General features: G+C 36.2%; 1 protein-coding gene across 1 annotated transcript in view; it reads right to left on the bottom strand.

Annotated features, from left to right (window-relative positions):
* Nucleotides 1-23427, bottom strand: part of LOC123527215 (ski oncogene-like) — a 60401-nt gene that overhangs the window by 23866 nt on the left and 13108 nt on the right. Inside the window, exons 2-4 of the mRNA XM_045306542.2 lie at nucleotides 17153-17349; nucleotides 13442-13531; nucleotides 915-1111 (exon numbers count right to left, since the gene is read on the bottom strand). Coding sequence (XP_045162477.1) covers nucleotides 915-1111; nucleotides 13442-13531; nucleotides 17153-17349 — 484 coding nt within the window. The remainder of the gene's footprint in view (nucleotides 1-914; nucleotides 1112-13441; nucleotides 13532-17152; nucleotides 17350-23427) is intronic.

Here is a 23427-nt window from a genome sequence, read left to right as displayed (position 1 = left end):
ACAAGTGTTGCAAGTTTTAAAGCAATAGCTTTGATAGTTTAGGAGAAAAGCTGACCTAAACATAAAACTTTACCAGGCAGCGCCAATGCTGACACCGACACCAACCAAGCGATGACAATAACTCTTTTTCTTTTTTTTCAAAAAATCATATGAGCTAATTGAAAATTTTCTTAAAGGCACTGATCTCCAGAATGTTTGAAAAAAAAAAAAAAAAGTTTTTAGATATCAGAAAATTACTGCTATATTTCTAAAGAACACACTGAAACTTACTTACTGACCGATTAAAGGTTATGGAAATACAAGAGTTGTGCTTTCACTGATTTTTCCATTCAGTTGAAAAACATTTGTAACTGGATAAGGGATACTGGAGGTAAACTGCCTTAATTATAAAGCTTCATATTTATCGACTGTGAAGTACGTATTCCTTCGTGGTGTATTGGTCAAGACAGCCGGAAATTGTTTATTGCCGCAGTGACTCGGGTTTCGATTTCCGACTTGGGCATGTTTTTTTTTTCTTGACTGGCATTGAAACAAAAACTTATGTTCTAATTTTCATAATATTACAAAACTTTCAATTTTAAAGAAAAATCCTTTTTTAGCCAAAATCTGGAGGTCAGTGCCTTTAAGAAGAAACAGAAAACATAGCTATTGAAAGATTTTTAAAGTATACACTGCAAAGGAAGTCTTTCACTGGGTTCATAACTGCATTCAAAACTTTTACATCAGCAGCCATTTTACAGTAACTGTTGTATTCTTACAATTTCAGCCATCTGAGGCAAATTATGTCTCCACTTCCAAACTTCTCTTTTCAATTGTGACATATTCAAATTGTTAGAGAAATCCCTGCATCATAATTTCAAACATGAATATTTCGTAACATAGAGAGTACACTTCGACAATAAGGACTACCGTACCATGCGACGGTGATGACCGTTCCCCTGATGATTCATCACTTTCTGACAGATCCCATTCTCTGTAAGGTTTAGACGGGCCAGGTTCTGGCGTTGGCACTCGTTTCTTTTCTACCTCCTCTTCTTCCTCATCATCATCTTCACCTTTGCACTTTTGAACTGGGGCAAGTGATACATTTGGCGCATAATTTGGCTCGTACCTGGAACGAATAAAAAAAGCTCTTGTACAAAGTTCTATCAGCAAATAAATTCAGTGCATACTTAACTGTATGTAAATTCTTGTAAGTTTATACATATATCTATTGCATAAAACAGCTTTAATCAAAATTGTTGAAAGAAGGACAAAAGCCTGCAATATCATCAATAATTTAAAAAAAGGTAAACATCCCTCTGTATGTATAGTATTACATTTATATATAGCATAGTAAAGAAGTTTGTCTTTTAGATATGGATTTTTGCTGTATTATAGAATTTAAGGCTCCTGAGGGAGAATCTACTTTCCGATCAATACAAATGAACCCAATAACAGGACAGCAAAGTGTCACGTCTCATTGAACATTTTTATGACAGTATTCCATTCAGCCTTTGAATTACAATTTTTATCTGTTGTCTGTCTAAAATCTATACATTGATCGTTAATTGCAAAACAATGGTAAGTGCATATCGATTAAGATACTGATACAGGGTAAAGTACGGTTTAATATGCAGGTGTTTCAGCCCAAAAATAACAACCAAATACTTCAAATACCGAATCAGGTAAATTATGAAGCTTGAAGATTGTCTTTAAAAGTTCCACACCAGCCAGGTGACAACTACCTTTTCTTAAACTACTATATTAATATCTCTTCTGACTTACACCTGCCTATATCTTTATTAATTGCTAGATTTAGTTGGTTTATCAATTCTGCCTTAACCTCAGGTGACTCTCAAAACATTACTGTCAACTTCTAACTTAAAACTAAACTAAACCAGATTCACTAAGACACTAACCATTACCGTGCTAAATTTCTATATCTTTAAATTTGGACAGTACCATTAACTATTAAAAGGGGTGCTTAACAAAAAGAGACTGACTGAATGGCGAACAGTGCAGATCTTGATCAGACTGCTCGGATGTGCAGGCTGATCATGATCTACATGGTCGCAAAGGCAGAATCAATCGTGTCCAGCATGATAAGGGCTAATGTCAACACTTCATCATATACTGAACCTACAAATCTTTTAAGAAAAATTGGCAGTTGAGCAGATAAATATAAATACGTTTATTATATCAATAATGGCTATGAATGAACACAATTATTATTCATACAATGATCTGTGAATAAATAGAATGCTAATACTTTCTTGATCGATGGTTTGTTCATTCATGTTAAATAATAAACATCATATATCAAACTGCTCAAAGACATGTTTTCAAAAAACATTTAAAATCTTTACCGTTTATATAGCCAAACAGAATGGCATTGACTACATCGTGACTGTACTATTACACCTAATATACACATTGTCCTTTAAGTTCATAATCAAAGTAAATCAAACCTTTTGATTTTCAGTTTCTTTTTACATTGTACAATATATTTCAAGCATGTGACTGCTCACTTCTCTTTGATTTAAAATATGATTAATTCAAAATTAAACTGCGGATATTACCAAACAGAGTATATGCGATATCCCTCTATGAATGGCCGCACATTACAGTGGCAACAGACAAGCAATGAGAAGTCTCAGCATCAGAAATCCAAACTGACAACTCAGCACAGCACATTACAGCGGTGTCAGAAACTCTGAGAGATGTCACGGCATAGCACTTAACAGATGCATCAGAAACTCTGTGGGATGTCACGGCACAGCAATACGCAGCGGCATCAGAAACCGCGAGGGATGTCACGGCACAGCACTTTACAACGGCATCAGAAACTCTGAGGGATGTCACAGCACAGCAATAAACAGCAGCATCAGAAACCGCGAGGGATGTCATGGCACAGCACTTTACAACGGCATCAGAAACTCTTGAGGGATGTCACGGCACAGCAATATACAGCGGCATCAGAACCCGCGCGGGATGTCATGGCATAATAGCACTATACAGCTGCATAAAAAACTCTGAGAGATGTCACGGCACAGCAATATACAGCAGCATCAGAACCCGTGAGGGATGTCACGGCATAATAGCACAATACAGCGGCATGAAAAACCTAGAAAGTAACTCTGTGGCACCAGAAACCACAAGGGATGTCCAGACTACCTAATTGTGTTGACTTTGTTATTACATTTGGTCATAAAAGAGTGATAAAAACATCCATTACATTAAATATCAATCACCTATTTCCCCAAGTATTGACCTGGGATTATCATTATGTAATTAATACTTGCGCTTATCCCTGTCAGCAACAAAATATGGAAAATACCATTTCTATGAATAATGTATAGCAATTTTCTTTTAGTATTTTAGCGTTTTTTCAACAGATCAATAATAGTAGTCCTTTAACCAGATACCAGACTTTAATTGTTGATGCCAGTCTAACTGCTGTACTAAGTCTATATAGAGTTCTGTAACAAACAGATCCCATGTTAATTGCCAAGAGTTCAGAAAGTATAACAAAAAACCCTAATTTAAGGTAAGGATAGACAAAGGAGTGATGGAGTGCTTTTTAACACAATTTTTCACAACATTCCTAAAGAAAAACATGCTATGTAGCAAACCAAAATTCAACAGGAAAGATGTTCTCTAGTAATTTCATCTAACCAGAAACTTTAGTCTGGCTACCGACTAGATAATTTTTATTTTTAATCATTTCTCTTATATATTTTGACCAATCTTTGAGAAGAAACGGGACCAATAATTATACAAAATTTGAAAAGCCTCTGACAGGAGATATCTCCTGTGAACAAAACACAGGGTCTGAACACAGACTACAGAAACTTTTGAATACAATTTTCTTTTCTAATTTCCAGGGATAAGTGTGCGGTTAGATTAACCTAAACAGATACAAAAACCCAGTTGCCTTACAGATTATTTGGGGAGTTTCCACAGCCCTGCCCCTTTAATTTTATTGATACTGTGTTGTGTTACATGTCTCTGTATATATTTTTGACTTCCCTTATTATATCAATTTATCCTTGAAAGATTTATCTACATGATTATCTAAATACTACATTTTACTATACCTTTCTAAAAGAACAAAGTAAAGTTTTCTAGTGTGTCTCTTTTCTTGTGCACTTTTATTTGTTGTTCTACTTCACTTTTTTTTTCATCTTCAAAAGAACAGTTACTATAAAACATGCAATTCCTGTCATCAACTGTATAGTCTAACTAGCAGACATTTATCATAACAGATTATGTCTGATTAAACCCACAGACATTGTTATGTCAACATGAATGTTTGTTGATTATGGCTGCTGAGCACAGGCCTGATACAGACTCTCCTCATCTCGACTGTTTTTATAATCCAGAAATATCTCTCAGCATTCCAACATGTCATTTTTGACCTCTTTCTTTCCACCCAGAGAGATACACTGTGCATGTAGTAATGTAAATCTTGCCAGAAACCAGGAAAAGCCTGTTTTTCCTCAGTTAGGCTATCATTAAACAAAACTTTTGTTTGCTGTACCATGACTTACCTGTGAAAATCGCTGCAACCCAACTTTTTCTCTGGCCAGTTACACGAAAAAACAGTTTTTTCCCTATATGCTTTATGCCAAAAAAATAAAAATATTCCCTACCTACCACCCACACAAAAAACTTTAGTTGCGTTACCACAAACAAACAATTTTTTTATTACGGCCTTACCTAGTTACACTATGTGAATTATGGTTTTAACAAACGGAAAGACTTGGTATAATTGCAAAGCTTTCCTGTACCATGCTTTGTTCTACATCAAACCAAATAATGCCATCTTTCACTTACAACTTTATCACATTTCACACTACAAAACTTTATAAATAATACAAATAACAAAAGGATCAAAATGTAATTGCTGCTGCAGATACAGAATACTGATATTGTTTTATCCACTTGTAAGGAATGTGACATGCCCGCTGCCGCATAGCAAACAGATGTCACCCCTGCGTTGCAAATACCTCTTTTCACAGATTTTATCATTAATTACATGCTTTTAAAAAATCTATGTATTTTTCTTCAAGAAAACATGTTCTTTTAAGATTTAATAGACTGAAATCAGCATATGAGCCGTGCCATGAGAAAACCAACATAGTGGGTTTGCGACCAGCATGGATCCAGACCAGCCTGCGCATCCGCGCAGTCTGGTCAGGATCCATGCTGTTCGCTTTCAAAGCCTATTGGAATTAGAGAAATTGTTAGCGAACAGCATGGATCCTGACCAGACTGCGCGGATGCGCAGGCTGGTCTGGATCCATGCTGGTCGCAAACCCACTATGTTGGTTTTCCCATGGCGCGGCTCATATAAATAGATCAAGCTCTCAGAATACATGCAGGCTTGTTGCTATGACATTGTTTATTAGATACTGATGGAAAATGATAAATCTTCAGTCTAACACATTTGTAAAAAGCCTCATGTCTTTATGATCATTTAAGAGAATGGAGATAAACTTTGAGAAATAATGTTCCATAAATCAATCAGAAAATATCTGAAAAGCATTTGAAAAGACTTATGATTACTCCAGGTATAGAGTACACTGAAACCTCCATCAGGGACATCAGCACAAAAACATCTCACAGACCACACTATTACAGAGCAAATATCTCTCATAGCAAACACTCTTGCAGAGCAAGTACCTCTCACAGACGTCACCCCTGCAGATCAAGTATCTCTCATATTGGACATTCCTGCAGAAAAAATACCCCTCATAGATGACATTTCTGCGAAGCAATGACACCTCTGCAAAGCAAATTCCTCTCATTGATGACACTCCTGCAAAGCAAATCCCTCTCATAGATGACACCTCTGCAAAGCAAATCCGTCTCATAGATGACACTCCTGCAAAGCAAATCCCTCTCATAGATGACACCTCTGCGAAACAAATCCCTCTCACAGATGACACTCCTGCAAAGCAAATCCCTCTCACAGATGACACCTCTTCAAAGCAAATCCCTCTCATAGATGACACTCCTGCGAAGCAAATCCCTCTCATAGATGACACTCCTGCAAAGCAAATCCCTCTCATAGATGACACCTCTGCGAAGCAAATCCCTCTCATAGATAACACTCCTGCAAAGCAAATCCATCTCATAGATGACACTCCTGCAAAGCAAATCCCTCTCATAGATGACACCTCTGCAAAGCAAATCCCTCTCATCTATAGATGACACTCCTGCAAAACAAATCCCTTTCATAGTTGACACCTCTGCAAAGCAAATCCATCTCATAGATGACACTCTTGCAAAGCAAATCACTCTCATAGATGACACTCCTGCAAAGCAAATCCCTCTCATAGATGACACTCCTGCAAAACATATTCCTTTCATAGATGACACCTCTGCGAAGCAAATCACTCTCATAGAGGACAGTCCTGTGAAGCAAATGCCTCTGATGACACCCTTGCAAAGCAAATGCCTGAAAACCTGGCAGAGCAAATACTTCCCATACCCCTTCAGAGCACATACCTCTCAGAAATACCTTTCACAGATGACAACCCTCCATAGCAAACATCTCTCATATACAACACCCCTGCAAAGTGGCGCCTTAGATAATGACTGGAGGGGCACCTGATGTCTTCCCTCACCAAGAAATGCTTGACAGTTGCCATATGACCTAACATTGTGTGGTGTCACAATAAAATTTACAACTTTTTCCAAGTTTTGCCAATATTTTGGGCATAAAAATAAGTTCATTTTATTAAACTACAATCTAAATAATTTGAAGGAAAATAGAAGCTGCAGAGCATAAATATTTCTCCTCACTTTTAGAAAATCGATTTGAATCATTTTATGTTCTTATTTCCGAAATAATCTTAAGAGCTTTGGATCTGTATATAGTTCACAAAAAATAGAAACATGCTTTCAGTGTAATTGTAAAAGCGCCAGAAAGCACCGAATCTGGCACAAGTAGCATGCTTCCAATTGCTGTATAATCTACCTGATTTAACAGACAAACAAGATATTTCATCACATTAATTGCCTTCAGGTCTATCCAATTTCATATGCCAGCTGCCAAGCAGAAATAAGCACCTAGTTCTTTCCTAAATGTGTATTAAATTTACCCAGTTTAACACACCTGAAAAAAAAATACAAAAAAAAAGAGCAAAAATTCTCTCTCAGAATGGCCATTGACCTTTTTAAATTTTTAATCTGCCATGTTCCTAGATATTTTTTTTTTCAATCTAATATAATAACTTTCCCCATAGGTTGCAAGTTATCAGACATAACTGTTTATGGGTTCTGACCCTGAACAAATTTCTAGGGTTCTAAGGACAGCTTTCTTTTTTTACTGTTTTGTCCAACATCACACCAACACTATTATAGGTCATATGGCAACTTTCTGGCTTTTCAGGACAAAGACCCCGGCGGCCCAGCCCAGCATTATTTCAGCTAGAACCACCATGGACCCTCATATGAAAGAATTCTACACCTCAAGTTAGGTTTTGTCACAATAACTTCAAATGACACAAAGACACTGACCTTAACCACTCAGCCAAGGAGTCCCCTTAGTAGGCTGCCTTTTTCGTTTATTTACAATTTTTGTTTGTCACTGTTAGTTACACAGGTCAGAAACTAAATTTGTTTTAATTAATTTACAGAACAAGACTCCCATTTGCATTAAGTTCATTACAGTCTTTTAAACTCCCCCTTTTTGCTACTAAAGAAAATTTTCCTATAAAAATGGAAAAAAAATTGCTAGGGTTAGGAAGATAATCAAATAGGCTAAGGGTTGGGCAGGGTTCTCACTAGCAATTTCAAGTTGCAGTCCTGGGACTCCCAAAGCTTAAAAAGTTGCAGTCCCAACTAGACTGACGGACAGACTTTTTAACGTTTCGTCAAAACATAGGCCTCTATTGTACTGTCAAATTAAAAGTAGACCAATAGACATTTTGTAATCATAATTCTTCACCCAGAAGGTAAACAATACAATCAAAAATGAATGTAGGACAAAATCACCCCAGGATAAACTTCCCCCCCACACACACTGCTGTTTCTGATCTACCTGGACATAATCCCCTTCCTTTATTTTAATACAAATCATTAAAACATTTGGTCTAAAATACAACAAGAATGTGCAGTATGTCTATGATCAACATAATGCTTCTTCAGTAACATCAGCATTTTGCAGAAAAAAAAAAATCATGTTAAGACCGCATCAACAGCATCTTAAAATTACTCGGACATTCATACTTAAGCCTAATTATCACTTTTTCTAAAAATTTCTTTAATTCTGCCTGGTAATTATTACATGAGAAAACAATTGGAGTTACTTCGAACGCTTTGTAATCCGTTGTTTACGATCAAAGGTTGTCATCTGTGCATATGCAATCACGCCGACAATCACATGTAATTGAGTTCGCCTGTCTCGCGGTGTAGTGGAAACGGGCAACGCTGATTGGCTATACGCGGCTATCGGTGACAAGCGAGTAACTCCGCCCACATATTTTGCTCTCGAGTCAAACCTTGTGTATTCGTAGGTTTATGTAATCAATTTAATGCTTGCGTCCCTCTGCGGAAATGTGCATCCGGGGACTCCCAAGCTGCAATAAAGACGCGTATACCGGGACCAATTATGCGTACAGGGACGCCGATTTCGGCGTTTCCGAGAACCCTGGTTGGGCTAGCCTATTCTAAACAAACAACTGTTTTTAGGCTTCAAGAATAAACTGCATGCTCAATTCTCACTGAGGATGTTGTACCCGGGGACTTGAACTTTAATGATCAGAATTATTTTTCATGGAGTCCGGGCCCACCGCCACCCCATATACTCCAGAAAACTAAGCTGATGCCAGCCATTCATAAAAAATCAGATGAAGATACAAACCGAAAGTTATTAGAATATTTACTACAGTGGAAATATGTTATTGGCAATACTTGTTGCCAAGAATTAACTGTTTCGTTATAAACCTAATCCTGTATATAAAAGAAAACTATGCAGCAGTTCGTGGGAAAATTCCTCCCTTTCAGTAAGAACAAAAAGAGACAGATCTAATTCAAATATCAAAAATTCCTCAGAATAATCTTAATTAGGTGATTATCAAAATAATACCTGTAAAAAGAAGAATTCTTTAGAAGTTTACTTTTTCGTTACATAAAAAAAAGTCACTTAATTACTTTCTGAAAATCGAAATTCTGAGATCATTTATTTCATTTGGAAACTGTTTATACTTTGGTACATAATATATCGAGCATGTAGAAGAATTGAGAATCAGAAATAGTCCTCAAAGATCACATCATTAGAAATCAAATTTACCATTAGTTAGTGATAAACCTGAAAATGTCCTTTACAAGTAAAGTTAAATAATTATATAGCGAAAAAGAATTATTCAAAATTTTTAAGGCATCTACGCAAATGTGTTTCAAACATACTATTAAATAAACTTATGCAATCTTATGCTATCTTGCAATACAGAACGTGTCAAGCTCCCGCACTTTTTCTCACAAAAGTACATTTGTCAATGACCTATTTAATAATCTTATTTAAACAAAGTTTAAAAAGAATTTACATAACAAATTTATGCATGGAAAATAGCCCATTGTGTAACACTGTTTGATTTCGCTTTTTTTTTCATCACCTTAAGAAATACTAGGACCTTAAAAGATGTGTTCTGTTGCTAACTTGAACTATTTGAAATGAGAGAACTTCGAATCCTTTTGTGACCTTAAGCCCTCGTTTTTACAGTGATAAGATTGTGTACGTGCAGTTTTAAATATTCCAGTGTAATTAATTTTTCAACCTTGCCTGCTGACGGCAAGTATTTCTGCCTTTGCAACCAGTGCAGACTGAGATCAGCCTGCACAGACATGTAGGCTGATCCTGGCCTGCACTGTTCGCTATTCAGTCAGTAAATTTTCAGTGAACACCCCTTTAAACAACAGTTTATACTGCTCAAATTGAAAAATGGACCAGTCCATTTCAGAAATTTAGCTGAGAAAACAGTTTTAAAAGTCTATAATTCTGTAAGATAAATACAGTAAAACTGTTGTACATTTTTTTGTTGTCGTTGTTTTTAATTCTATTATTTTCTCACAAATAACAGAACGGATCCTTTTCAAAACTTGGTCAAGATGGCCGCCATATAGAATGCGAAATGGAAGGCAGGTTGAGGGAGCCTCATTAGTTGTGGAAAAAAAAAATTTCTTTCAGATGTAAATGAGATTGTTTTAAAAAAAGTATATCATGGATCAGCCTCTGTAAGTAGTGTTTTATTAATGTTAGAAAAACTGTTTGTAGGAAAAAAAAACACCCCTAACTCCAAGGGAATAATTCTTTGAACAAATGACTGGCAGAAAACATTCTGTTTACTCCCAAGGGTAATTACCAAGCCATCATAATAAAGACCAATTTTCACAAAGATCAGACATATTTCTGTCTATCAACTAAAACCACTGTCTGGCACACTAATTGCCCACTAATATTGATACAGACATTTGTATGAATATCTCATTTGTTTGACTTCACACAAACAGATAAAATATGTACCTGATGACCTATTCCGATTTAGATCTTCAAAAGGAAGGGAGAAAAGCATTACTTTACGCCCCAAAGGCACGAAAGGTGTCTGCTGTATGTATGAAATGCAATAAATAATTCATAATCATATAGGTTATTGCCCTGGTACAAAATCTATAAAATAACTTGATAAAATTTCAGACCTTTTAATTTTTAAACAGATTTAAGGAATTTGAGTAGTGTGTCTTTGAAACTTAATCCATAAAAATACCTGTAATATTGCGACTGGTTTCATTATTAACTGACTTAGAGGACAACTACTATCATGACTTGGGTTTCGTAACTGACTTAATTAAGAGGACAAAAACACCTTTACTGTAGTTTCCTCATATTTTTATCCATTTGACCTGCACTGACTTGTCAATCATTGGTCTTTGTTGATGATCAATCAAACATAAACCACCATACAGTCTACAAAGATAATGTCCAGATGTCCAGCAAAAGAATTCTGTCAGATAAAGGTCCATAAAGGACATTAAGACTACTGCAGTGTTCTGCAAAGGATCAAAGATGACGAAGACACAGTCATGTCCCCTGGTTAAGAAAAATGTGTGGACATACAATCTTTTTGAGTATATAACACTGGAATAAATCCAACTTTTCTTCAAACTCTATCGTTTTTTGGCTTTGGGGCACATTTTCAGTTTTAGAGACAATAGGTGTTGAACTGTCAACAGATTTTGAGCTATCACAAGACTCACGTGGAGGAAGTGGGTGGGTAATGGTCAACAACACCATGAGCTATCTAGGGGCTTTAAAAGGGAACCGCATGAAGGACTAGGCCCCTCATCATTAGTTGGAAGTTTTTCCCCTGCAGATGCAGAAACTTAGCTCAAAACCTTCTATGTCTGTTCGCTGTCGGATCAAAACTATACAATTTCCTGGACGACTTGCAGAAAAACTCTTCTACTTGTAGGCAAAAGGAATTAACAATCAGAGCTCAGTTCCGATCATTTCGTATTGCCGGTTCATCCCAAGCATTTTCATAATGCAACAACTGACACTCCTAGACCAAGTTCAGCGAGACTTACATAATTTTTACATGAGATTCCCTTAATAATTTAGAATGGTGATTTGCTGCTTTAATGGCCGAAGATTACCCGAAGGAATATATCAACTTTCCGAAGCTTGCTAAAACATTTGCACTAGTGTAATTTCATTAATTTTGATCAATGATATAACCAGCATGGCAGTCTTGAATGTTTTATCTATAATTTCATTTTCATACTGGTTAGAAATTCTGACAAACATGAATTTTGTTTAAAGCACGTTTTCCATTAAAAAATTGCAGGAACCACCATGTCACATTCAGCAGAGACAAATTTGCACTTTTTTCATTGGCTCATTCCAGGCTTGCACGATAAGATTTACAAGACCCAAGAGCCGTCAACATGGAAACTCTACAATTTAAGAAGTTTCTCCGGAATTATTTTTTGCCAATTACTTGTTCTTGTACAATTATAGCCTGCAAGTTTGAGGCAGTACGCCAGAATATGTGAGGAATTTTCACCACAAATCGATGGGAATTCAATTACTGTGCCGTTCTCCACAGACATCCTGTAATCTCAAAACTTTCGAAATTTTCATAAACCAGATGCTGGAAGTGGCTTTGAATAAAATGAGGCAAGGAGTGGCATGCAATCAGTCGGCATGTGTTTTTTCATGATGCACACTTACATAATCGGATTTTTTCCCCTGGTTTTTAATAATTCAGAACAGACATGTATAATGATAATGAGGGGGAGGGGGTGTGACCAGGGTGGTGGGGTGACTGGATGTCGGTACACAACTTTACATATTGATAATAAATGTTCATGGAAAAAAATTGAAAAAAGTTTTGATGAAATTCTACCAATTGGTTAGTTTGTCATGTACAAATATGAGGATTTTTAAACAATTAAAGGGAAATAGCTCTGAAGTTACTAAAGAGATCCTGACGAACGTGTGTGTGCACTACCAAATTATGTTGGTCTAAATAAAATTTAAGTTTCATAGTTCTAGGTCAAATATGTCACAAGTTATGAAGCAGAAATTGCATATAATTATATATAGTTAACACTAAACAATACTAAGGGCCATAACTCTGGTGTTACTTGGACATAACATGCCGCATTTCCCTATAGTGGTGAACATGTATATGAAGTTTTATCTAAATATTCCAAACCAGTTTCTAGATATGGCTCCAGACGAATGGAAAGATGGACGGAAGGATGACTGGACAATGCCAAAACTATATCTCTCCACCTTTAGCGGGTGATAAAAAGGACAGAAATCCTGAGCAAGACAACTTAACCAAGATTTAAAGTACACTGATTTCAACTTAAGTTTCCAAACAAGTTAACACAAACGTAGGTCAATTGTAAAAGTGAACGTACAAAATGCTTTAAATAACGTAGAAATGAACTTTCATTCATTGTTTCACATTTTCCCCCATTTCAGTCAAAATGATGCTACTATTTTCTCTTAATTAATAATGGTTCCCTCCAAAGAAAACACTGGCATTTTGTAAATACATAAAAAAAATTCTTACCTACCTTAATCTAATTTACAGACGACCTTTACATTACCTTAACTGAATTCTGAATGTGGAACAACTTAGCTCAGAGACGCAAAATCATCTGGCAATAAAATGACAGATGTGCAACTTTTTAGGATTCCCTACATAGTACAACTTTGACTGTTACATTTGTTTTCTGGCAGAATATAAGAAATCCAAACTGCAACAATAATCAGGTATTATTTGTGTTTTACTTCAGCTATCTGACAGAAATATCCTTATGTATATGACAACACTGAGATATGAAAGCACTTGTGATCCCCAGACCATAGTGTTTTATTGTATCACTATTCATAACTATATACCCAGGTGTAAACATAACAACAGTCACCATAGCATACCTGCTTGATTCCGAGTGCGGAACAACTTTGTCTGGATGTAACAACACTGGTGGACCTGAATGTAAGTAGGAGGGGGCTGTGCCTGTAAGCCTGAAATAGACACAAAACATTATTCCACATGACTGCACCAAAAATGTCTTACTTTACTTCAAACATAGGTCTCAATTAATTCAGCATTTAAAAAAGCATGTTACATGTGCCTTTCTTCTCAATGATACATCTTTGTCTCTACTATGATATATCTTTTTTTGTAACATCTGGCTTAATGATAATCTGATAAACTTTTTTCCTGGTTTAACATGTTTAAGCATCACAAAAGATGATAAGTGTTTTGAAATGATGCCATCAGCAAGAGAAAAAATACATGTATGTCTCCTATACACAAAGATTAGCATCATACAACTAGAGCACTAGCTCTACCACTATTCTCCCTCATATCCATGGGTTTTTCCCCTCAGAAAATTTCTTTTAAATTGTGCAGTTTTCCCCCAAAATTGACTTTACATCAATTTTTTTATTCCCCTTTTCCCAAAGACCGAGCTATTTTTCCACGCCTAGGCCCCTTCCCCTCCTGGTAAAAAAAAAACCCTGAACCCATCACCCACCCAACACAGAATCTCTGTCAAAATGTGTCAATATCTTACTATCTTAATACTTGAAATGGCAGAATTCTGGTCTGGAAGTGACCTAACAATGCTTTCTATAAAAACAAGAAATACATTCTGCATGCCCAGGGGCAGAATGTCGAGCCCGCCAGCACCTTTGGCCTCCAAGTGTGACCTTGACCTTAAACCTAGGGACCTGGTTCTTGCGCATGACACTCAGTCTCATAATGGTGAACATTCATGCCAAGATACATCAAAATCCCACCATGCATGAAGAAGAAATGCTCCGGACAAACTTCAATTTGACCTTTGACTTCCACCTGTGACCTTGACCTTTGAGATAGGAACATGGGGTTTGCGCATGACACTCCTTCTCATTGAGCATAACATTCATGCCAAATATAAAAAAGATTGGTCCATGCATGTCAAAGTTATGGTCCAGACAAACTTCAATTTGACCTTTGACCTCCAACTGTGACCTTGACCTTTGAGATAGGAACATTGGATTAGAGCATGACGCTCCTTCTCACCGAGGTAAACATTTATGCCAAAAACAAACAAGTTGGTCCATGCATGTCAAATTTATGGTCCGGACAAAATCGGATGCACGCACATACGCTGACCCACCAAAAGTGATGACTATATCTAGCTCACCACAAGCGGGCTCGACAAAAGTACACACTTTGTCCCAAGTTTTTCCAGCTTTAAAATTACAAAGATAGCTTATCAGTAACTGATTACTGTGATTAGACACAGCTACATTGTAAACTGTACTTGCTCAAATGTTGCCACCTTGGGGCAAAAAGTGGAAGAAATGCTTTTTCATATGAATGCAGTTATCCAATTCTTGCGCTTTGAAGACCTGGCTGGTAACAACATACCAGCATGCACCCAATTTCTTGTCTCCAGCATCTGTACCTTATACTGTGTAACACAAGTATGCAAGGTGCTAGATAAGAAAGCCAGTGCACCTGCACTAACAACACTTCTATCTTCTATAAACAAGAGGACCATGATGGTCCTGAATCGCTCACCTATCCCCACAAGACCCAGTGTTGAACTGAGTATGACGTCGTTATTTCTATTATTTGACATAGTGACCTAGTTTTTGAGCACATGTGACCTAGATATCATCAAGATAAAAAATTCTGACCAATTTTCATGAAGATCCATTGAAAAATATGGCCTCTAGAGAGGTCACAAGTTTTTTCTATTATTTGACCTAATGACCTAGTTTTTGAAGGCACGTCACCCACTTTTAAACTTGACCTAGATATCATCAAGGTGAACATTCTCACCAATTTTCAAGAAGATCTCATGAAAAATATGGCCTCTAGAGAGGTCACAAGGTTTTTCTATTTTTCGACCTACTGACCTAGTTTTTGACCGCACATGACCCAGTTACGAACCTGACCTAGATATCATCAAGCTGAATATTCTCACCAGTTTTCATGAAGATCCATTGAGAAATATGGCCTCTAGAGAGGTCACAAGGTTTTTCTATTTTTAGACCTACTGACCTAGTTTTTGACCCCACGTGACCCAGTTTCGAACCTGACCTAGATATCATCAAGGTGAACATTCTGACCAATATTCATGAAGATCTCATGAAAAATATGGCCTCTAGAGAGGTCACAAGGTTTTTCTATTTTTAGATCTACTGACCTAGTTTTTAACCCCACGTGACCCAGTTTCGAACTTGATCTAGATATCATCAAGGTAAACATTCTGACCAATTTTCCTGAAGATCCATTGAAAAATATGGCCTCTAGAGAGGTCACAAGGTTTTTCTATTTTTAGACCTACTGACCTAGTTTTTGACCGCATGTGACCCAGTTTCGAACTTGACCTAGATATCATCAAGGTGAACATTCTGACCAATTTTCATGAAGATCCATTGAGAAATATGGCCTCTAGAGAGGTCACAAGGTTTTTCTATTTTTAGACCTACTGACCTAGTTTTTGATCCAACATGACCCAGTATTGAACTTGACCTAGATATCATTAAGGTGAACATTCTGACCAACATTCATGAAGATCTCATGAAAAATATGGCCTCTAGAGAGGTCACAAGGTTTTCCTATTTTTAGATCTACTGACCTAGTTTTTACCCCCACGTGACCCAGTTTCGAACTTGACCTAGATATCATCAAGGTGAACATTCTGACCGATTTTCATTAAGATCCATTGAGAAATATGGCCTCTAGAGAGGTCAAAAGGTTTTTCTATTTTTAGACCTAATGACCTAGTTTTTGACCCCACCTGACCCAGTTTCGAACTTGACCTAGATATCATCAAGGTGAACATTCTAAACAATATTCATGAAGATCTCATGAAAAATATGGCCTCTAGAGAGGTCACAAGGTTTTTCTATTCTTAGACCTACTGACCTAGTTTTTGACCCCACGTGACCCAGTTTCGAACTTTACCTAGATATCATCAAGGTGAACATTCTGACCAATTTTCATGAAGATCTTGTGAAATATATGGCCTCTAGAGAGGTCACAAGGTTTTTCTATTTTTAGACCTACTGACCTAGTTTTTGATGGCACGTGACCCAGTTTCGAACTTGACCTAGATATCATCAAGGTGAACATTCTGACCAACTTTCATAAAGATCCCATGAAAAATGTGACCTCTAGAGTGGTCACAAGCAAAAGTTTACGGACGCACGGACGCACGCACGCACGCACGGACGGACGGACGGACGACGGACGCCGCGCGATCACAAAAGCTCACCTTGTCACTTTGTGACAGGTGAGCTAAAAAAAATTAGGAGTTTGTAGCAAAACAAACCTTTTGACTTTTAAGCTAAAGGTAGTACATTTAGAATTTGCCAGTATTACTGCAAGAAATCCGTTGTCTTTGAATTCTGCAACATCTCAACAAAAGTAACATTTGCTATTGTTTTAACAGCATCAAGTATTCCAATTACAAAATCATGGGAACGGTTTTGAGACCAGTCTCAAGCACTCCTGTACTTTAATAAACTGCACAATTTCAAATCTGACCAATGGAATAGCTTTAATATGAGACTGGTCTCTAGCTTGACTGGTCTCTTATATGTAACACAGTTTTTCAAACTTAGGTTTACATTGGCACCTACCCTTCTCTCATAATAGCTGGTGGGGCTGGCAACATTTTTCCATCTTTCATAGCACTTGTAACAGCCGGGGACCATGGCTGGAATGCCGACATCATTGCACGTAGTGATGAACAAGATTCTCCCGCCCACGTAGATTCTGGGGAGGAACTGTCCTCACTCTTACTTCTCTTTGCAGAGTCATTGCTAACAACTTCCGTCTGAAATAACAAAAAACATTATGCCTGTCAAATACTATGAAATATAATTCTGAATGAAGATTTTCGACAAGAAAGCTGGGTTGATGGGCAGTTTACTTTCTGAAACTGATATATATCCCCCCCTAATGATATTTACAAAAACAGATCAATTTATGTACTATAGTGAATATTAGAACTTACAATATTCACCATATTTAATAACCTTAATGAGTAGCCTGCTGACAGCATGTGATTCTGCCTTTGCCACTTGTGCGACCAAGATCAGCCTGCATATCCGTGCAGGCAAGACAAGCCCTGTTCTCTATTTAGTCAGTAAATTTTCAGTGAACAACCCTTAGAATAACAAATGGTACTGCCCAAATTGAATGACAGACCAGTCCATTTTAGAAATTTAGCAAGGTAAAGGCTAATATCAAAATTTCATGTTCTCTACAAGAATATGACCATGAAACCTGAATATACGGTAATACAAATTCATCTTTGTCCATAACTGCAATAATTTAAGTAGTGAAAAGCCATAATAACTGTGTCATCCCTAACTGAAACAGTTTAAGAATGCAAAGGTTAATCACCTCATCACGGTCAATTAGTATTACAGTAGTATTGTAACTGTCGTAAAAACAGCAAAAAATTTAATTACACGAAAAGAAAAACATACAATTTTTTATTGTGCTGTAATAATAGTTGTCTTGTATCACCTTTTATTTGCCATACATTACAGTACTAAATCATTTAACGATCAAAGAGAGGAAAACGCTTGACCGAGTTTTATTTGTTCCGCTTACCAGCTGCATACAAATTAGGTACTTAATCTCAATGCAATCTCTATTTCAACAATAGTTTTGTACTCTATGTAGACGCTCAACCAAAAAATAACTTGTTTGTTAAGGTTAAGGCATATAGAACAGATTGCATCATGTTGTCTTGGCTTTTTCGCTCATAGTATATATTATTGATGTGTATTTTCTATGATCTAAAAGCCGATGCTTTCAAGCGAGATCACCTTAATTCAATTTTAAAGTATTTACAATTTTCGGCTGAATTTGAGTTAAAAATATCAGAATTGCAATTATTATAATTGTTTTATTTAATGTTCAATTTTGATCTATATAAAACCAAGACTTTCTTACTGTGGATTGGTGATATATATACTGCTAAACTAAACATGTAAAGCATATTCCAGCCTTGTAGCAGTTAGTTAAGAAACTGTGAAACACCTGATTTGATTCTGATGTTCTTATTATAATCAAAGAAGTATAAAATACACAGAATGGCAACTGGCTGTAATCTCGCGTGAGCTCGTGTCAGAGCGTGATTTGGCGTTATCTTACTAAAAACAAACATCGGCGAGCATGCAGTTACAATTTGTACCTTTAAAACTACATTTAAAATACATGTTAGCTTCTAAAACAAAATTAGTTTAATGAGAAATGGTCTTAAGACACGAAGTACAGGGTTTTTTTGCCATCGAAAGAAGCGTGGTCATACGGTGATAATTATTTTACCGATGACCATAATTGCTTTCGCATACAAAATGGCGCGTGGAGAAAACGCCACTTCCGGTAACGAGATCTCGTTTTTTTGTCACGGGAGGTTGGCGAGATTTGCTCTATATGCCTTTCAAGTTGCCAATCTATTTATTTTATAGCTCTTTGTTATAATGTAGAATTCAAGCCACCGGATCCCTGGCTATGCCTAGCTAGTGCCTTCATTCAAACCAGTATTTCTTTGTTCTATGTTTAGGAAAAATATACAACTGCTGATACTGATACTGCCACAATTGGAAGAATGTTTGCATAATTTAGTTAGCTACAGATCAATGAATAGTCAAGGAACAGTAAATGCTGTATTTATTATTCATGGGTACCAGAATACTAGAACTATTTCAGGCGCTCTGGTCTGACGGAGATTATAATCTATGACAGCTTAATTTGTTATCACCTTTAATGTTCAATTCTTAAAGGTCTGTTTCTTTGCCTTTTCTTAACCAGTAGCCAAAGATTACGTATCTGACAACAACGACAGATCTAGCCAACAATGGAAGTCATTAGTTAACACAATTTTTCAAGACCTTTTAAACATGTCCTTTAACCATGCCATCAGTGTTTTTGAATTAAATGAAATACTTAACTTTTCTCCACAACTAAGTGATAACTTCCCTACATCAACTAGAAGTGGAGGATAAATGACTTATTCGTAATTTAAGGAGACATTTGGAGAAAAACAACCTAAATTTAGTACTTTTATGATTGTGTTTTTTAACATTTAGCCTTCTGGCGGCAACTGATTCTGCCTTTGCACTGTTCGCTATTCAGTCAGTAAATTTTCAGTGAAAACCCCTTTGAATAATTAGTGGTACTTCCCAAACTGAATGACAGACTAGTCCATTTTAGAAATTTAGCAGGGAAAAGCTTTCAAGAAGGAAATAAATATGAAAACACATTCGTAAAACCCACCCAAAAATCACAAACAAAAAATGTTATCACTAATGTCCGTGTATGACCTATCATACTGTTCATTTATTTGACAGACAAAAATGCTACCACTTCTGTCTGTGTACAACCTGATCCATATCATCATTATTATTTATCTGACAGACAGTTGCCTAGACTGGCTGCTAAAATAAGCAAATATTTTCGGTTTGGCTGACTGCCAGTCATGATTACGACTGTATAATTTTACAACTAAAATACCAGCTCGGCATATCTAATGTTGTTGTGTACCTTTAGGCCACACCATATTAAAAATTTGTTCATCAGATTTTTTTCTGAAAATACTGAGGTGGTGAGTGAAAAAAAAAGTTTGTTTTCAACAGGAACAAGTAAAGATCAAAGAAATATACTGTTTCTTTTGTTTTCACTCTCATTTAACTGAAGAAAGTCTTAAAATAGAAAGTACAACCCATTTACATTAACAATAATTCAGGATTTGAGAAACTTGGGTACATTCTGGTTTGGGTATGTTTTGACCTGCAGGTGCACAGCGACCAGCGAGACTGCAACTGACAGACAGATAAACAGCACTAAATCAATATGTCTTCCACACTGCATGTTGGACATAATAATTACAGTCATTTGACTGGTGCACTGCTTGTCCGTGAAAAGTAGCGCACTTTCAGTGGTGCGAGTGTGGCAATTGCGATGAATAACTTTTTAACTTGGTCAGGCCTTAAAGTTACAAACAAGACACATACTACAATATTTTAGTCTACTTTGAGGTATAGTCAAGTGTCTTCAACCATCAAAAAAGCAAAACAGCCATTAATATTCATATCAAATGTTTGAAGCAGTTAATAAAATATTTTTAGATGTTTTCAAGCATTTCATAAGGCTTTTTAAACTATTTCTAAAAGGTTTTGTTGGCTTGTAATTGTGTACTTATAATACAGTACCCCTCTGTGTTCCTATATCATTCACCAGTATCTTGCAGTAGATGGACAGCGAAATAGGACAAAAGCCCTTACCATGCTAAATTTCTTTAATGAACTTGTCCATCTTTCAATTTGGACAGTTCAATTAACTCTTAAAAGGGGTGCTTTATACCAAAAAGAGACTGACTGAATGGCAAACAGTGCAGATCTTGATCAGACTGCATGGATGTGCAGGCTGATCATGATCTACACTGGCGGCAAAGGCAGAATCAGTCATGTTCAGCATGGTAAGGGTTAAATCAATACGAATTAGGGGTAAGAATCATCATGTCAACAATACCTCTCCACAAGACAGCGTGATCCACTTACTATTTGACTGCTTCTAAATCGAACAACAACGGGCCAATGGCTATATGTCGGCAAGACTTAATGCAACTGTGTTAATTTTTTACAATTTTATATTTCACAACTTGGCAATGATATACAACTTACATGCAAAATTTGCACAAAATTTTCTCAGAAGTCAAGGGCAATAAGTTGAACTAATCTCTAACTTGGTTATGTACAATGTAGGTACGTTTGATTGAAAGGATGTCTTGTGTGAAGTTCCAACCCCAATATATACATTAGCTGTTGAGATACTGCTCGATTGTTGCACTATTATCAAATTTTCTGGGTTAAAAAGGGTTATAGTGTCACAGAGTTATGATTATGAATATTATTTTTGATGAATTTGATATTATGCATTATTAATATTTGATAAATTTTTAAGTAGTTGTTGGGTCAAATCATGAATGCACAGCAGCTGCATATATATTAATTATGGTCTGGACAGAATTAAGTATAGATATTAGGCAAGGTGTGAGCTAATTAAGTGTACATAGCTTGTCTTTGATATAACATAAGGTCCATGCTGGTTTTGTCTAGAAAGCAGCATGATATACATACTGCAATTTCTTATGGTATTACTTGTTAAAAGTCACACATAGGTGAAAGTGCCTTTGATCTTTAGTTTTGGTGGGAAAAGATGGAATCATCATTAGTAACCTAATTAATGAATATTGACAAGTTATCTATTCTTTTACAAAGGCATTGATTGGTTAAGAAAGGGTCAGCCCTGTGAAATATGATACCTGTAGGTGTGGCTACGTTCTGAAGCTGCTCAAGTTTGTAAATTGTTGTGGGCAGAAGATTTGAAGACTAAGAACTGTTTAGGTCAGAATACTTTTTAGGTTTAGAACTGTTTAGGTCAAAATTTGGAGTTAGATCGGAAATTAAGAAATTATGCAGAAAATATTATTAATGAGATAATGAAGTGAAAGATTTAAATAAGGTTTTGGAAATATATTTTGTTATTAATTATGATGGACATAACCATTACATACATATCTTAGAACCATAGAAATAAAAGGAACATAGTAAAATGGAATTATTGGTTGACTTATCAATTATCATAATAAAATCAGGAGTTAATTCCCCTAACTTTACAATAGTTTATATTAAATCCTCTAATTTATATTTATTGCAGTAGGTGTAATGATTCGGAAGCATTGTGTGAAGTTTCGATCCAGTATAGTTTAGTTCTAAGATACAGCTTAAAAGTTAGCTGCATGCAAAACTTTAAGTTTAACTTAGTCAACAGGGCCATAACTTGAAGAAAAAAAATCAGCCAAGAGTTATCTAACTTGGTTATTTCAGTAGGTTTGGAAACTAGGAAGTCTTATGTAAAGTTCCAATACATTTACATGCAAAGGTTTCTGAGATATGAACGTGCATGCAGGGTTTTTCTCACAAAAATAATGAATGTTGCACTAAAATTGGCCTAGAAGCTTCTGTTGTCGCGTTACGAAAACTTTGAGGAAGAATTTGCAAATAGGACGACCAGAATTGAGTACAAATCGTTCATTTTTTCTTCCGTATCCGAATAGAAGAGTTTCCCGCAAAAACGTCATTTTGATCAAGGATGAACATTTTTAAGCTATGTTTCTGTATCTGCAGACAGGAAAAACATTCAGTCTAATGATTAACGGCCTAGTACTTCATGTCGCTTCATAAAAATCCAGATAGACCAAACAAACCCGATGTTGTTTACCATTCTCAACCCACTGTCTCGGCAAGTGAAACTGAAAGTGTGACTGCTTAAAATCTGTCGACTACTCGACACTTATTGTTTACAAAACTGAAAATGCCTCACAAAATCGAACCACAAAGGGTGAAGAAACTTCGGATGAAGCCAAAAAGGAAAGTGACACCGAATTTCTGGAGAGTTGATTTAAAAAGTATCAATGGTTGTACTACAATAAAGACTTCAATTTTAGTAATGTTATACTGTTTAATTTCAATGGCATACAGTCGAAAGTTGATGTCCCCTAGATTTTGAAAATGTCCCCACATTTTTTATACCAAGGGGACAAAATTATGTCCCCACCATTAAAGATCCTCAGCAGAACCCTGTGCATGCAAAACTTTAACCAAGGTATTACGCTAAATGTCAGCACCCAGGTGAGTAGCATATCTCTCGTTATTCTTAGAATAGTCAAGTTAAAACTTATTACTGAGTTAACAATGTCCCCTATCTAAAAATACACACAAATGAAAAGTTGGAACTTGCATAAACAATTTGTCAGACTTGTTCAAATATACAGAGCAACTCACTGTTCATTCCAACATTTCAGCTTCAACATTCACAATGTAAAATACTTTGAATA

Source organism: Mercenaria mercenaria, chromosome 14 (assembly GCF_021730395.1).
Source record: "Mercenaria mercenaria strain notata chromosome 14, MADL_Memer_1, whole genome shotgun sequence".
Classification (NCBI taxonomy): domain Eukaryota; kingdom Metazoa; phylum Mollusca; class Bivalvia; order Venerida; family Veneridae; genus Mercenaria; species Mercenaria mercenaria.
The sequence above is the reverse complement of the archived record's forward strand: the minus strand, read 5'-3'. Positions and strand labels throughout refer to the sequence as shown.